Raw genomic sequence first — 17,903 nt, 5'->3', positions numbered from 1 at the left:
ATTTCTGATTGAATGCAACTAACCTGTGAACTCCATATATCCCAGTCTATGATGCATGATAGCATGCAGTAGATAATTTCCCTGTAGTTACCATTTTTGGTCTAGACCAGTGTTTCTCAACCTTGGCAGCTTTCAGATGTGTGGACTTCAACTCCCAGAATTCCCCAGCCAGCCATGACCAACACAGACCTCCCAAAAGGTTTGCCCATCTTTGGAACAGATAATACTGATCTGAGTATTTATCTGAACATAAAGCCATTTTCTCAGCACGGAGACAAAGCTACACAGAAAACTCGTCGGCTCTTTTGCAAAAAAGTGTCTTGCCAGGAAAAAAGGGACTGCTCTAAAAATGTTCCTGATTCATAATCTCTGTTCCAGGAATATCTCCTGTTGAACAGAGAAGTTGCTGCTTTTGCTGAGTTTACCCAGATGGACTACACTTCTGTCTTCCACTACAAATAAGGAGGAAAAACCCTTTGGTTATATCTTTCCCCCTCCCTGTGAAGAATCAGCCATTACGGCTTATCTACCTGACAGTAATTTTCTCCTTCCCTTCAAATTCCAGGCTGGGGAAAGTTGGACTTAGGCCATTCCTCCTTTAAGAAAGCAGGTGCTATATAATATTAGGTCTGCATGTATCCATTTTATTGTTCAGTTGTGGAAGAAGGACAGAAAGAATGGATACTGGTTTCCAGTAGGGCCCTTTTGCCTCTTCTGAAGTTAGAGGTTCCTGCAGGCCAAGGGGTGCAGGGGGAAGGCATGGGTTCTGCCCTTTTGAGTAAAATGGAGAGGAGAGGGGTGAGGTGGGGATATTACCTGGCCACATTCCTGTAGAAGTTTGGCTGTTATCAGTTCAGCATCCTAGAACACAGAGAAAGAAAGGGGGAAGGGGAAGAGACAGACAGGGGGCAAGAAGGTAGCAAGTAAGAGGAAGAAGAATCAGTCATGGAGAAGGATAGGGGGGAAGAAGCAGAGTGCAATCCTTTTGTCATTGGTTGGCACCTTTAAAAAAAACAGCATGGGTGGCAAGCAGCAAATAAATTCATTGGAAGAGCGGCTGTGCTGTAGAGCTGCAGCATCTCAATCCAAGAACTCACGTGTTTGAGTCTGTTTTTAACTGGAAACTTACTCAACTGAGGAGGCCAAATGCTTGCCGCTGGCAAAGAGAAAAACCTGCCTGTTTTCATTCTTTGTGAAACTTTTATGACTTCAGACCAGCTGCATGTAAAAATACAATGCATTTCACATTGAGCTGTTGTCTTTTGTAGCACTTTGCCTGGTTTAAAGTTTTGGAGAACTCAGAAGCTTATATAGTTTTTGATGCCCTTCTGGTATGGATTTTGGACTTTTTTCCCCCCTCTCTTGAACCAACACAGCTGTCTTTGTTTTTCCTGGGCAAGCTGTGTGTCTGCACTAACTGTACTCCCAGCTTCATGTCCCATGACATATTGGGAACATCTGCTATTATTGGAGCTTTAATTAAAGTGATGCCCTGGATTCAAGAACCATTGCTGGGAGTGAGTGGTACTAATTCTTATGCAATATTTCTCCTAATGGCTAAATTGCCTTTAATAGATACTTAGAATTAGTAGAATGTCTCTGTGTGCATGTGTGTAGTTCTTCTCCCCAGAAATGGGGCTCCTCCTATGCCTTTCAGTAGTTGCACAGGTGTGATAGCTGTCATTGAAAAAAGGCTTGGAGCTGAATAAAGAAATGAAGAGTTAATAACTGCAAATGGATTTCCTTTGTAACAGCATGTAGAAGCAATGATTAGATGTGTATCAAATAAACACCTGGCTGTTTATTATACAGATATCATGCTATAATGTTAAGCCTGATCAAATACTATATAGTATCATGCTCATGATTTGCAGTGTGTGACAAACCCCTCATTTTTGATACTACAGAAATGCATCTGATGTTACACATAAAACCTCTCGTATTGATCTACACTGAGAGGCCTAAACAGAATTAATCTTTCTTAAAAATGCCTCTCCCATATAATTATTTTTGGACAATTGTGCAGCTTGTGAAAATTATTCAGCACCTTTGCCATCCAATCACTGAGTTGTTAGGAACATGGGTTCAGGCACCAGATTATAATTTCCTGATTTGCTGGCTAGATCATGACATCACAGATGGAGTATTTAGAAAGCTCTCAACCTTTCCAAAGAGGATGTCTTTCAATTATCCTTGACATTCTGTAAGACCAAAGATAGTGTTCATGGAGAAGGAGAAAGGAAGCAGCGGTAATGAAGGCCTGCCTAACAACATCCAAACAACAGGCTCAGGTGATCTCTCTCCAGCCATCTTTTCTGCAATGAACAGCCAACATATGCTGAAGACCTTATACAAGCAGATAGTAACTAATTTAGTTAGGCTGGCTGTATTGATTCTTTCTGGAATCCTGCATGTGTGATTGTTAGCTTCCCTTATTTCTCCTATATTCCCTGTTCCCAATAACGTTCTTTTCATTTAAAGTGCCTTAAAAAGGGAATTTCTTGCTAAAACCTTCTCCATGTATAACACTGCATGGTTACACAGCTACACCTTGTGTTACAGAATTGGCACAATGTTTTTTAAATTCTGCATCACTGACTTTGGGCAGGAAGATTCAAAGCACCTTTTTTTCTGTTTTCACAGACCCAGCTAAGTGACTCAGAACTCCCTAGCTAGACAAATTAGGGCGTGTCAGGGGCTCAACCTGATTGGTAGCAACCAACTGTAATTATATCTTTTAATAGGAAATCCTTAGAAGAAGGGGTCTGCCAAAGAAGTTTAAATTACCACTCCTCCTAGTTTGTGCTGCTCCAAAAGATTTCAACAGGCTGATCATGTTTCACCTACTGGTCTTCCTCAACAACATTACAATAACAAATGTGCAAAATTTCCACTGTTGAAAACATACCAAGAAGGGCAAGCATGCACTCTCATTTGTTTACTTGCTTATATTATTTCATGCTGAGACCTCAAAGCAAGGTGTATAACACCCTGTGTTCTGGATTTTCACCTTCCCCAACTTTAATCTCAGCAAAGTTGTACTGCATGCCTTCAAAATCCCAGCCCCTATATGTTCATCGGCAATCAACCACCGTATGTAGGCATATGTGTAGCAAGGACAGAGGCTTATGCCACAATTTAGGGATCAAATCTATTCAACGTCCATTACCAATAATTGTAATGGTATTTGACAAGGGGGAGTGAAGGATGCACATTTATTCTGATATGAAAGAAAAAGTTCCTGCATTTTTCTTAGTTGTGTAGAAGCTAGAAACTTTCAGCAAGTTTGGCATGTAAAAATCTTGTAACTGCTGAAATGTCCTCTTTTATGGAAAATGCAGCATCTTGTCCTCCTTTTACTGGCTCCCCTGGATAAGAGGTCTGCCTAATTCTTTGCCAGCCCCATTGCTGCCTATTTGCTGACCCCCACTAGAAGAACACAAGGCAATTGGAAGATTTTACTTTCTGTCCTTAGTATTGTCTGAATGCTTGAGTAGCAAAAGAGGTAATTCCAGGGAAAGTCAAAAATAGGCCTCGAGGAAGCAGGACCCTGGCAGATTGATTAGTCTTACTCCTGGCAGTGCCCTTAGCAACTGCTTGGAGAACAACTGCCAGTTTTTCCATAGGCTCTGTACTAGTGTCTTGAATAGCCATGATGTGCATGTATTTACAGGTCACTGCACATGCATCTAGGCTATGGAAAGCTTTATCTGAATTCTGTATATCCAAATAGCTGTTAAAGGAACATAAATAGGTCAAGCTGATTTTTTTCTCTCTTAATCAGCTAACAACAGTACTTCCAAGTAGCTTTTAATCTTTTAATGTTGCAACAAAAGAATCTAAGAATATTAGTATATCATGTTTGATGGGATTCCAGTGATTGCATAACATCTATATTGGTAGCTATAAGGTGGTGGAAAATTTGTGACCCTCCAGATATATGCTAAACTATACTGCCTCCCATCTCACACCAACTGGCCTTGCTAGCAGGGACTCTAGATTGTTGAAGTAGAGCAACTTCAAGAAGGTCATGGGTTCACTAGTCCTCAGCTATGAATTATATTTAGATATATACTTAATTATAATTTATTGCATACTGCTGGTCTGGAATTAGATACAGGTTTGATCATTCTCCAATAAGAGCATAACAGCTGTTACATCTTGGCCCTCTAATACTTTTAAAGTAAAGATGAGCAACAAGTTGCTCTCCAAACATTGCCAAATAGCCACAGACAGTATGGCCATGATAAGGAATGATGGGGAACTGCAACTCAACAATGTTAAAGAAAAACACACATTGTTTACCTTTCCTTTAAAGAGACAGGCATTGCATTTGACAACCCATAGATCTTGCCCTTTAAAGGTTGCAACCTGACAAAGGATGGCACATTTAGCTAGTAATAAATGAAGGGTAGCATGCAAATAAACATTGATCCCTGGCATCTCCATTTTAAAAGGCTGCAGCTCTAAGTGATGGGAAAGACTTCTGCCTGAAAACCTGGAAAACTACTGCCAGACTGATGAATCTATAAGATAGGCTTTGAACAAGGCAGTTATGAATGCAACTGCTCTGCAAACATGGGAAAGAAATAGGACCAGTAAGGAAGGAAAGAAGCGGGACTGGACACAATTTGGGAGCACGCTGGTAAGAAGGGAAAAAAGCAGCAGCAAGAGGATGGGGAGAGACAGAGGAGGCCTCCCTCTGTGCTGACCTTGCCCGGATCAGGTGTTCCTGGGGCTCGCAGTAGTGGCTTTTCCTCAGTGATCTGCACTTCCTGGAGTTCTGTCATGGCACCTGGGGCAAAAGACAAAGACATCAGGGGATATGTTACGTGGGGAAATCTATATACGAACGAGCCACTGATTGGGTGGTTTCACATTTGCATTTTTTCTCACTTGATCATGACACCATCAAATGATGACTGCACATATGGTTGACTTTTAATGGAGCTAACACAAACAGACAGAATATGGACAAGGCTCCATAGCACCCAAATAGAGCACTTTCCAATGTGGCATCTTTTCTCTCATTCAGTTGCCAACTAGCAAGTTAATGCTAGGTCATGCATGTATAACCATAGTGGAGAATACTAGTAGCTCTGGACTGATGATTACCTAGCTAGGTAATGAAACGTCCTCAGGAAGAGAAACTAGATCATCAAGAATTCAACATGCATGTGTGAACCATCCAACTGCCTTGGCCTTAAGCTAACAAAGAGGTGGACACTGCCATCCATCAAATGTATTTTTCTACTATGAACAACACTTAACTGCTTATGGACCTCTTCTGGACTGTGGCACACCTATGAACATGTTATAAAGTATAACAGGGCATATTAAAAATCAGCATTGAAACCGTTTATCTTTGCTGTAAATGTGAGGCATTAGACATGCAAAAGAATGGCCAATTAATTGTGAAAACTGACAGTTTCTCATCTTGTTTTTAAAACATCATCTTTATAGCCTTTCCCAGTATATGTTTTATACTCTTTTAAGATCAGCCTTCCCCAGCCTGCTGCCTTCCAGTTGGGTTGGGACTACAACTCCCAGAATTCCAAACCAGCACAGCTCTTAGGAGTTCTGAAGCTGTGGTCTGAGCACATCAGAAAAGTGCCTGATTGGGAAAAGCCAATGATGGCTGCTCTCCAAAACAAACTTGAAGTAAAATATAACACAAATTGTCAGTCTATCACCTCAAAAATAGAGTCTTTTTTTAACAGCCTTTAATGGGCCAAATGTTTGAAAAAATCTTTCAGACTGTTTTGCAGACAGGCTGATATGCTGGGTGTTTTGTGACTTTGTGGTGTTTATGAGATACCATGCCTTGATTTGAATGGGGCTTTAACTCTGTGGAGTTGGGGGTGGTTTTCTGTTCCACATTACAGTTCAGAAAGCCACCTTGCTTTCTGCTGATAGGGTACCAAAGCTGGGAGAGAATGCCACAACAGAGGTGAAGAAGTCAACCCTGATCATCTAGATCTAGACCCTCTGCTTATGTAACCAGGCACGATTTCATATAAACAGCCACACCTTGGCACATGGCCAGCACCAGTCTAGTGACACAGGAATATAAGCCCTTGCTTTCTACTGAGTTGAACTGCTGGTCCTCTATTGTCCATCTACTGATATTGACAACTGTATGCCCATTTCCCCCTTACCCACAGATGGAAAATATTTTTTGAAGGCCTTCCTGGAGATACCATACATTGAATCAGTAGCCTTCCACATACAAAACAGGCACTTTGCCATTGAGCTGCAGTTTTCCTTTAGTTGTCACTAAGTTTCAAAGACTGCAATGACACGCTTCAGAACTCTTACAATATTCTAGCAAGTTTCAAGATGCAATTCTCTGATCAGGCACCTCTGAGAGTGCTCCAAAACAGCACCGTATTGTTCTTGGTGGCTTTGAACAAGAATGGCCAATGAACCCTACAGATTGTTCAGTGCAACTGGCCTGTGGCTGTAGAACGCCATGGCTCGCTTTGCAAGGACACCAGCACCAGCAATGTTCATTCCTGCTAGGATGGCAGCAGGTGATCAAGAACTGTAACAGGTGCTTTACCAGTAGCATAGTAATGACAAGAGAATTCCAAGAGAGGCCTCGATGCTCTTTGATTCTTTCTTTTTGTTAAGTGAAAATTCTGCAGCTTATTTCACACCCCACTGGAATTAGCCATGTAATAATGCATGAAGCCCATTGTTTTTTATACAGCCCAATCTAATATGAACTTAGTAGCCATAGCAGCAAAAAGGTCAGATGCATAAAGCTGGAAGGCTGGGTTCAAACTTCTTCAGGAAACCTCCTTCAGATCTCAGGATTCTCCACCTGCTCCTTTCCTCAAACCTTCCTCTATCATTCTCCCAGTAGATATGTCCAGTTTCTAGATGGTTACATTTCTAGAAGAAAAGTTCTCCCCATGCAGGTTGCATATAAATCAATTTTTATATTAATGTGATAAAGGCACCTCAGATCCATTAATGCTGCTCATTTTGAAATAAAAGAGATTCAGATTGAAATGTAAATATAAGCAGGTTTGTTTGACATAAGACACGTCCATTTTCTGAGTGGCCAAGTTAAAACAGCCTTGTCCAACTTGTTGCCTTCCAGATGTAGTGGCTTTCAACTCACATAATTCCTCAGCCAATTTACTGGTTGTGGATTATGGGAACACATCTTGACAGCTACTCAGCTGAAGACTCTTTTCTTCACAAAGAAAACTATTAGTAAAAACACCCGACTTTTGAGATTAAGTATTACGATACAATGTATTTCACCTGCATTTTGTTTCCTGCTAGAATGTTTTATTGGATTCAAACATTAGCCAATTACTATAAATGCAAGGGCAGAAGCTGATAATTTGGAGCTCTCCAGATGTTTTGGATCACCATTCCCACAATCAATGTCATGGTCTATAATGCCAGGCCCCTAATAGTAGTTGAAGTCCAAAACATGCAAAGGCACAGGTTGTCTGTCCCTGCAATTAGGAAATTTCTGGCCACAATCATCCAAGGACACCATAAGAGTTATTGTCTCCTACTTTATGCAACCAACTACCTTGTGTTTGGATCCTAAACAATGAATATCTATGAAACTGCTTAGTAAACAAGATGACCCTTTACTTCCCAACTCAGGTTATTTGCCTAATACAATAGCCTAACTTCTAAATGTGAAAGCTTCCTCAGGAGGGGGGAAAAATCCTATTTTGGCCTTTTAAATACACATGTGTAGAGGTCTGCATCCTTAACTTGCAAGAAAGAGACAGTGTTTTAACATAGGTGAATCTGCATGGTGTGTGGGGACACAATCATATATTTCAGAATGTGCTCCAAACATGTAGATTTAATATCCTGCCAATTTGCAGGATAGATCTAAGGTAGGTTAACTTTGCTGAATCAGAGGACACATACTTACATGCAACACATTTTAAGCTCCCACCACTTTACTCGCAGGAAGAGAGAATAAGATTAATTTGAGCAAACTGACTTGGTTCACATATGCTAAGCCATGATTTGATTAATCATGCTTTACATATAAACATAACACAAAATACTGAGCTAAAACCAAACAATAGCTTGCTCTAGCTTGTTATGATGTATTGACCTACTCCCTGATTAGGCTTATACATTGTGCTAAGCCATAATTTGCTTAACCATGGCTTAGTTTAAAATGACAATTGGCTGGTCTCACATAAGCCTGGTGAGCAACAAACCATTGTTTACAAACCAAAGTGGCTGGTGTTCAAACAATATATCAAGCTAAAACCAAGCACACCACATGCATGATGTGAAACCGAGCTGGTATATTTTAATTGTGTTACAGCTATCTGGTAATGTGCTTGGGCTTATTCAGAAAACATGCATTTCAAAGTGGGAAGTTTAAATTAAATCAGTTTTTAACTTTGAATATTTAAATCACCTTGGTTAAAGCTATCCATCTTGTTCACTTGGCAGTTTGGGGCAAATTACCTTTGCTTCAGAGGTGATTCATACGTGCTCATGTATCGCTAATGCAACATAATGAATGGAGCAAGTCCCACCGTGTCCAATGAAGCTTTTTCACTAGAATAATGATTCCTAACCTATAGGCCAATGATCACTGATGATCTATCAGGGTACTGCCCTAGTCTTTGGTATGGGCACTAATGTAATGTAAAAAATTATATCATATTAGGATATATGTGTCCAAAATATCACCAACTTTAACGAATTTTAGCTTTTTTAACCTAACCTTGCAAGATGTGGATAAATCTCATCAGATTTAACAATCTTGCAAGCTTTTGGTCTTTGTTTTTTGTGTGCGCCTGTGAGTCAGTGTTGACTCCTAGCAACTGCCTGGACAAGTCCCTGCCAGTTTTCTTGGCAAGATTTCAGAAGTGGCTTGCCATTGCCTCCTTCCTAGGGCTGAGAGAGAGTGACTGGCCCAAGGTCACCCAGCTGGCATTGGGCCTAAGGCAGGACTAGAACTCACAGTCTCCCAGTTTCTAGACTGACACCTTAACCACTACACCAAACTGGCTCTTTGGTCATTTAATTTTGTTTTAAAAAATAATTATTTCCAATTTAATTTTGGGATTTTGTGGACTCCATCTGGAGAGGATAAAGTGTGCATGGTTCCCACAGGGCCTCACTGCTCACATCAGCTCACACAACTGTTGATGGTTATATGTGGTGGAATCACTGTTCTCATTCATATGTTTATAATGGCTACGCATGCTTTGAAAATGATTCAGAAGTGTTTTGGACTGTGTGAGACCACAGCACCTCTCTGGTATGCATTAAAGTAGTTCCATATTTTTTTTTCACGCTTTCATGCATTTTTTCTAGGTTGAGGTCCAAAGCCCTATTCCAAATAATTTCTGAGTGTACGAAGCCTTAATATTTAGAACTATATCCTAACTATGAATCATACAAAGGACAGCACTCCACTTAAAGATGCAGTTGCTAAATACAATACGGAAGGTCCATCTGAATGTGGGGACCATTTCATCCATCACATCCTGATACCTGCACATCATCTTTTGATGCTGAAACCCAATGTTGGACAGTCATTACGCATCTACTTTATAGCCTTGTTATGAGGACTTTTTTTAAAAAACATGGACCTGTACAAGCCCAGAACACAAACTTATCAACTGTACCGTGCTAGAGGTGTGTCCACATATGTTCTGCCAACACAGACATGTGAGTCTTTTCAGCTTAAAAAACGGAACCGGGATTCCTCTTGCCCCAAGGGAAACTTGCAACAGGGAACTGACAGGTACAAATACATGTGCTCCTAGTAGGATAGTATATTGAATTATAGCTGTAAAGATCTGAATCCTGGGAAGGCCTCTTCTATGGACCTGCCCATTCCTGTACAAAGAGCAATTAGAGACATGTAGCACTATCTGTTCCCAGTTGGATCACCATCTCTCCCCATCTCTATTCCCCAGTTCCTAGTACATAGTTCAGAGAACACTTACATGCCTTATAATGCTACTACGGAAAGATTTTGCATTGGCATTCTTCTTGCAATGCAGAAAGAGGGGAGCGAAGGGATGCGAGCGGATGACTAAGCATTCCCCCCTTCACTCTTAGCAACTAGGCTATTTTCCTCTGCATGGCTGCAAGCCCACCCTCTCTTCCATCCCTTGATGCTGCTCCCTCATTGGCACTGGGGTAGGCTCCCTAGGGCCCCGTAAGAACAGGCAGCCTTCCATTCTCAGGCTTTCTCCTCTTGTCTCTCCCTCCCCCCCAGGTACTATGTCTGTTTCCCACTCTGGGCTCCATCCAAGGATCTCCCTCCTGGGCCATAAATAGCTGTTTTGATCACCATGACATGGGCAGCCATCCAGTTCCCCAGGAGCTCCTTGCCACTGAGGGGCCCTTAATGGGGCCTGTAAGAGCAAGGAAATCATGACTCCAGCCTCCATGACGTAGCAACTCTATACTTAATAGATACCCCCAGCCCTATACAAAGAAGACTAGGCTAATGCCAGGAATCAGGACTCCACCACTCCTGGTTAAGAAGTTGCAAAAGAAAGCATGGGCTAGGGGAGTTGGAGCAAATGGAAAAGCAGCCCTGCTTCTAGCTCAACAGATTAAGTTTGGGCTCCTGACATTGAGGATTCTTGGCTTCTTTGCCTCATTCTTTCCCATTATGCTTTCCAAAATTGCTGCCTTTTTCTTTCTTTTCTCATCTGGTTTGGCAGGGCTCCAGTTTCTTTGCACCAGCTCAACAAGAAGCCAAAGACCAACAGGTGCAGTTTGTGTAGCCTAGGGCTGCTTTGCTAGACAAACCCCACCTGTTGAACAGTTAAATACAAAAGAAGCCCTGCTAGGAAGAAGGTTTCTATATGCTGAGCCAAAGGAGTCTGAGCAGCATCTTCAGTGTTGCACAAAATGTAAGATGTGGATTAAGTATTGTTTATGTGGTAAGCAGTGAATATCTTCTGTCTTCTCCCTCCAATCATATCCACACAGGCAGATACACACAGAGAAGCTGATTATATTTGATCCTGAGATGAATAATTTATCCACTAAGGTTAAGGAATCTTTGAAACCTTCCAGATATTGCTTTCCAACTCCCAGTGCACCCTATGATGCTGGGAACTGTGGTTCAACATTGGGATCTTCAAAACTTCCCTTTCCTACCTAAAAGACCTTCCTACCTCATAGCTTTGGTTAATGTTAAAAGCACCATTTGAGTCCATCTTTCTAGCCCACATTACCTCTATGATGGTATCAAAGACAGGTATTGACCCCTATTAGCATCCACTTAGAAATTAAGAATTACAAATTGCGTGATTCACCCGAGTTGTAGCAAGCTACATATGCTTGCTGACCACTCCCAATATTCTTGGTCCCAAATCTAGGTTTAGTGACAGCAGATGCTCTCTGGGCCAGACCTGATCTTAACAAAAATATGCTATGATTGAAATGCAAAATGGCAACAAGTGAAACTATGTGACAAGTGGGGCACATCCAAACACATGTATACAGACTAAAATCAGTCACTGCTACAGCCTTTCATCTTGGCTTGCTCCCACAACCTCTTTCTTTGGCTAGTGAGGCATCGACTCCTTACATCACATCTTCAGATGGCTGAAGGCCAGATCACAGCCTTCTGAAACACGGCTGGAGGCAACTCACTCTTGTGTGAGGAACATCCCCCTTATTTGCAGCACAAGACCAGGAACTGCTTGTAGGCCACCAGGGCAACCAGTGCCAGAAAGTTTCCAGGTGCCTACAGATTCCAGCACAGGGAGTGGCTCTCTGCCAAGACCCCCTGGCACCTCCATGTGAAGCCTCTGGCTGCAGAAATAGGCAGCACGACACTCTCTTATCCTGGCTCCAGGGGATAAGAACGTTCTCTCTCTCATCTCCCAGCTATGCCTTGCCCAGAAGCAGGAATAAAAATCCTTGGATTTTGCTCCCCGTGGCATCTCTAGCCTCAACAAGCCAGGAACTCCAGCACCCACCGTCTTCACATGCTTCCTCTTTGTAACCTCTGCAAGTGGAAGGAATCCAGTTTCCCTCCCCAGTCTCCCACACACAATTCCCCAGTTCCTGCTTGATGCTCTTTTGCTGCCCTCTCCCAAGGAATGCAGGAGTCCCCAAATCCACCTGCTTTAACTCAACCCATCTCCCAGAAACCTAGCAGTAGACTCTGCTGTTTGTAGCTCTCTAATACACTGCGTTGGCCTTGAGAGGACTCCAAAGTCCTAAGAGCCAAGCTCCCTCACTGGGGTGTGTGTGTGTGTGTGTGTGTGTGTCTATGAACCCTATTAGCCAGCAGCCCATTTACAGGAATTATCCTGCTCCCAATCCTACCACTCTAAATGCAGCTCCTTTGGAAACCACCTGTCACCCCTCCCACACATCTGGATTCTTGAACCTGTGAAACTCTTGGCTTCAGCGCAGGCTTCTGCCTATTAGCACTTACAACTCTCATAGCTTGGTCTAGCATCCAGCAGCATTTCGTCTGCACACTCACCTGCATTTAACCTCTTCGCTACAAGGCCCTCCTTCCCCAGAGACCTAGACAAGCCAGCTCGCACATTCCCCCCTCCCCTTTACTGCAATCCGATTAATCCTCCCATCTTTTTTCTCTCACAGGAGATAAGGATCTCGCCCGCCCGCCCCCCCCCCGGCCTGGCGCCCACCTGACAGCCTCTCCCCCCCACCAGCACCCTCAGGGAGAAAGGGTTCTCTTCTCCCGCCCAGACAAGCGAGCAGTTTGGCCCCTCAAGGTCTGGGTGGGGGCGGGAAAGGCTGCCTCCCATGCGGGGTGTTGCTGGTTTTTTTTTTTCTTTTTTCCATTTGACATTTTGAGTTTGCCGATTATGTCAATTGCAGAGCGAATTGAGGAACCGGGGCAGGATATCAACGCGAACCAGCTCCCGGCGCGGGTGGGAAAGAGGAAGCCGCCCCCATCAAGACTTAAGAGAAACGGGGGGAAAAATGCCAGTATTAATATTTTAGGCATCACGGCCGCCACCTAGAGCAGAAGGCTGTTTTGACTTGGGGAGAGGTGGTGGAGGACTTTTTTTTTTTTTTTTTGGCAGCCTTCTATGGGAACGAAAGGTACCCGATTTTGAGGGGAAGGGGTTGGAGCAGAAAGGTGGGGAGGTGGTTCTGTAACATAGAGTACGCTCGCCCCTTAAGGCTTAACGCACCTTGCAACAGATTTCCCTTCCCTGTTTTTCGGGGTGCTCGAAAAGGATCAGGGGAGAAACGGGCAAACGAGGAAAAGGGGGGGGGAGAAAAAAAAACCCAGTCACATTTGCAGTCTAGCAGCCCCTCCCCCACATTTTCTGCCACCCCCTTGTTTTGGGATACCCTCTGTCCGTGTGTCTCTCCGTCTGCCTTCTCTGCAGCGGCTTCCCTGCCCGCGCTCCGCCACTCGGTCTCTCCTTCCACCTTCACTTGCCTTTGACTCTCTGACTGCAAACACCACCTCCCCCCACCCCCAGGGAGACCCCTCCCCCCGGATCCTCTCCCCTCCCCCTTCCAGCTCCGCCTCTGCCAATCCGGGCTGCCAACAAGGAAAGGAAAGGGGCGTGAGGGGAGGAGATCGGGGAGGAGGAGGAAAGGGGAGAAACGGGCAACCATCTTTCTCCAAATCCTGGAAACAACGGGGATGCCCACAAAGACGACCCCCGATCTCATCCTTCCTTCAGCCGCCTCCCCCCCCCCAAAGCTAATTTCGGGTTGACTCCATTGCGGGCTACTTATATTGTTAGATGTATCTTGTTTTTTGTACCTGCAAATGCGAAATGTGGCAAAACATTGCAAGTAGTGGTGAACCTGCGCCGCCTGGAGGTCGAAGGTCCCTCCCCATTTTGGGGGAAAAAAAGCGATCAACATAAAACCGGTAATAATTACTCCGGAATAATAATAATAACAACAACAATAACAGTACACAAACGCACAGATGTTTCTGCTTTCCTTTGGCGTAATCTCCATGACGTACAAGGGCTTTTTTTTGGTATCCTTCAGTCCAGCCACAAAAGCGCCTCGTTTGGTGCGGTAGGGAAGGCGGAGTCCTGCCAAGTGGCGGGTGTAGTCGGTGAGCCTCCCGCACAAAATAGCGATGAGGGAGCAGGCAATGTTTTTCCTCCTTTTCTTTTTTAATGGGAAGCGTTTCAACGCTGGGTGAGAACTTCCACTCTCCAACTTGCCAGCGGTTATTTCTGTTGATTGAGTGCGGGAACCGCAGGGGGTTTTTCCTGTAGTTTCCCAGAAATCTCTGCATCTCCTTTCTGTACCCTTCACTCACCATAAAGGGAAGAAAACCCAAGACAGAAGGCTTCCTTTCTCCCTTCCTTCCTTTCTTCTGACTACCTGCACTGTAGTTTTCTTGGCAAGATGTCAGAAGTGGTTTGCCATTCCCTGCTTCCTAGGGTTGAGAGGAAATGACTGGCCCAAGATACCCAGCTGGCTTTGTGCCTAATGTGGGACTAGAATTCATGGTCTTGGTTTGCCCCCACTCGTTCCATGTAAAATTAACATTAAGCACCAGAGTCCTGTGACAGACTTAATTTTAATTTATCCATCAATTCATTGTAAGAGACTATAAGAATAGCTCTGTTTTTTTCAACTTGTTCTTACATCCAAACTGCTGTCACTTCAACCAGGAAGATCTTCTTTATTAACCCTGCTTGTTTAGAAGTGAGATCCAATTTAATCTGTATTACTGGTTCCAAATTAGCCTTCTGAGAATGGAGGGTGCCATTTGCAGCTGTCAAATCCAGACACCGACTCCAGACAAGAACAGTTGCCTGTGATTGTTTCCACTCTGTCTTCTTCTTCTGGTTTAAGTAAGGCTGAACTTCAGCATTTTTCAGTTTAAGGCATTTCAAAGTATTTTGAGCACCAAGTTTAATAAATGCTAGTTTTATTACTGTGAAAGCTGATTACTAGAATGGGGGTTCTGAATACCATCCATAATTGGATGGACAGAAAAAGATCTTGTGTGTTTGTATGTGTGTGCCTTTGAGTCAGTTTTGAACCCTGGTAACTGCCTGGACAAGTTCCTGCAGCTTTCTTAGCAAGATTTTCAGAAGTGGTTTGCTATTGCCTTCTCCCTACTGCTGAGAGACAGTGACTGGTCCAAAGTCACCTAGCTGGCCTCATCCCTAAGAAGTGATTAGAACTCATGGTCTTCTGATTTCTAGCCTGGTGCCTTAAGTATGCACCAAACTGACCCTGTTTTTTTCTTTTTTTAAAATACCTAATTTATCAGGCTGCTCAACTCTATAACAGTTCTAGGCACATTGCCTTAAATCTTCCTCAAACAAGCCTAAAACTGAGCCAGGATGATACAGGCCTAGAGTCCAAACTAGAAAACAGCACAGAAATTCATATTATTACTTACACCTGTACTGTACAACTCATTGTATATATAAAAAACAAGGGCCAGCACTATTACTTAATCTATGCTTGCTTTAGAAGAGAATATATGTAGCTCGGAGTTTAACTGTAGAGTCCTTGAGGTTTTCTGAGCTTGGTTGTTTTCTTGCAGACATTTCATTATCCAACTAGGTAACATCTTCAGGTAACAGCCACTATGTAGGACAAACAGGAAGAAGACTAGCAGAGCGCATCCGTGTACACCAACTAGCAGTCAGAAGACACGATGAAAACTTCTTAATCTCACAGCACATGGACCTACTCAACCATAGTTTCAACTGGGAAACTCAACATCTTAGACCAAGCTAAATAAAAAAACAAGGGAATTCCTGGAAGCTTGGTATTCAGACAAGTCAGCCATCAACAGGCACATAGAGATAAACAACATCTACACACTATTCAAAAGAGACAATAAAAAGGAAACAAAAAGACCAGAACACCTCCTTGCCAGTAATCAATACTCAGATAGGCAGGGATTAACACCAGGATTAACACCAGACAAACAATCAAGTAGTAAACAATACCCTAATCAAGGAACTACCAACTCAGACAAACAATCAAGCAGTAAACAACAGCCTAATCTAGGAGCTACCAAGAAAAAAAAAACACCCCTTTCAACACTGATAGGGTAAACTACTGTATATAAACAGAAAGCAAAACCCACTCTCTTCTAGCACTGAAGACGTTACCTAGTCGGGTAATTAAACGTCTGCAAGAAAACAACCAAGCTCAGAGAACCCCAAGGATTCTATGTTACTTTATGAGACTGTTTTGAGTGTAAAATAGAGGAGAACCACCTGTACCATTCTGAGCTTCTTAGGGAAAAAACAAAGAATACACAAACATCAGCATTTTACTTCCCCTTCCCAAATTAAAAAGAAAAAAAAAATCAGCTTTTGATGGGAAATAAATAGGAATTATTTTAGCAGTATAGTTTTCTCAGATTTCCCCCCATATAACTAAAAGCTTGCACTGGTCAGTAGCCAGGAAGGTTCTGGGGAGCATTTTAATTTCAAATGCAACAGTAAAAACATAAATGCACTGTTAGTATTTAAGTGCCCAGCATTCGTTAATCAGCTCAGTGCATTTGACTTTAGCTGGCTAAAATGTTGCATGGCTGAAGCATATTTATTTTAAAAGATCCAACTGGGTAAAATTATGCCTGTGTATGTCTTTGTATAGCAAAAATTGGTTTCCAATATATGGTCAAGATAGAATGCAAAAAGATCCCAAATGGGATTCATCAGAAAAGAACAGATAGGAACCAGATTTAGTTCATCCTGAACTGCTACTTTCTCCTTATAAAGGGATAGGAGCTTTTCATTTCAGTGGGGAAAAACCTGCATTTAAGGACCATGGATCTGGAAGAGACTTTCAGGTATGATGCTTAAAGTATGAAATCCTCTTCTAGAGGAGATGAGTTTTAACCCCTTCTCTCCCCATGTTTAAGACTGTTTTATTAGGCAAGAGTTTTAACAATTCCTTCTAATTAAGGCCTATTATTTATTTATTCATTCTTTTAAAATGGCTGCAATTGAGAGAGTGTTTATTTAATATTTTATATCCATCAGCTATTCCTGAATGTTTGATTTCTCTCTTGTACTGCTGCTGGGGAGAGATTTAGCTGTTACTTTTGGTCTCCATCAGCATCAGTTTTCTGCATTGTTTTGAATACTCCTTTTGCTCAGGGAGGTTGATTAAAAATGCCACTATGGTATAACCTAACCCCCTCCCCCCCACCAAACCATCTTTGTTCCTCCAGAAAGCTCAAGGCTGATCTTGGCTCAGTCCCCTACCTCACAGGGCAATTGTACAGCTAAAAGGCAGGGAGTGGGATTGTGCCTGAAGCTTTTGGGAAGAAGAGTGTTATGTAACAAATTATAACAACTCTATTGTGAACTAGGAAACACCCACTTTGGCCATGCTCCTGCTCTCCAAAAATAAAATAGAGTCCTCAACTTCATTGCCTTGTTCTTCTCTGATCAGGTCAAGGCCAAATGGACATTGCCCAAGAAGCTGAATTCACAGCCCCCAATCTGTTTCTATCAGAGGAGCAGAAATAATGTGACAAAAATGGAAAATTATTACACATATGATTGGAGCGTAATCATAGTAGCTACATTTAATTTTAATGACATTTAAATGTAAATGAGGGGGAATCAAATGTACTTTTCTCTAAGGTTTTAGTTTTTAATTAACCCACTGTTTTTAGAAGGTAGCCTCAGTCTACCTACCATTCAAGGACCACATGAATCTCCTTGCTCAGAAAAAGTGGCATTGCTCTGGTTTATTGTGCTTAATAGAACACCACTCACACCACTTCAGTTTTTACAGTCCCTTGTAAAAAACAACAAAATTCACACCTCTCAGTGGGCTGCCAATGCTTGGCTGGGTGTTTAGTTTGTGCTGGGTCACAAGGCTGCCTCTGATCAAGTCCGTGTTCTCCATGTCTTGGATCAAACTCTCATTCATTTGGTTTTGGCTTAGCGTGTTGTGTGAATCCAGTCTTT

The 17,903-nt window shown here is 42.6% G+C and overlaps 1 protein-coding gene across 4 annotated transcripts in view; it reads right to left on the bottom strand.

Annotated features, from left to right (window-relative positions):
* The window catches only part of NDRG2 (NDRG family member 2), a 39,342-nt gene extending 25,894 nt beyond the window's left edge, over positions 1–13,448 (bottom strand). For 2 of the 4 annotated variants that reach the window (XM_007437330.3, XM_007437332.3), the window contains exons 1-3: positions 13,321–13,448; positions 4,713–4,795; positions 817–861 (exon numbers count right to left, since the gene is read on the bottom strand). In XM_007437330.3, coding sequence (XP_007437392.1) covers positions 817–861; positions 4,713–4,790 — 123 coding nt within the window. In that variant the 5' untranslated portion in view covers positions 4,791–4,795; positions 13,321–13,448. The remainder of the gene's footprint in view (positions 1–816; positions 862–4,712; positions 4,796–13,320) is intronic. The other 2 variants (XM_007437329.3, XM_007437331.3) reach the window with 2 other exon arrangements.
* Positions 13,449–17,903: the final 4,455 nt, after the last annotated feature.

Source organism: Python bivittatus, unplaced genomic scaffold (assembly GCF_059951505.1).
Source record: "Python bivittatus isolate LINGU-HERP-01145 unplaced genomic scaffold, Pbiv_v1 ctg000440_np1212, whole genome shotgun sequence".
Classification (NCBI taxonomy): Eukaryota; Metazoa; Chordata; class Lepidosauria; order Squamata; family Pythonidae; genus Python; species Python bivittatus.
Note: the sequence above shows the minus strand (reverse complement) of the source record. Positions and strands in the feature narration are given on the sequence as shown.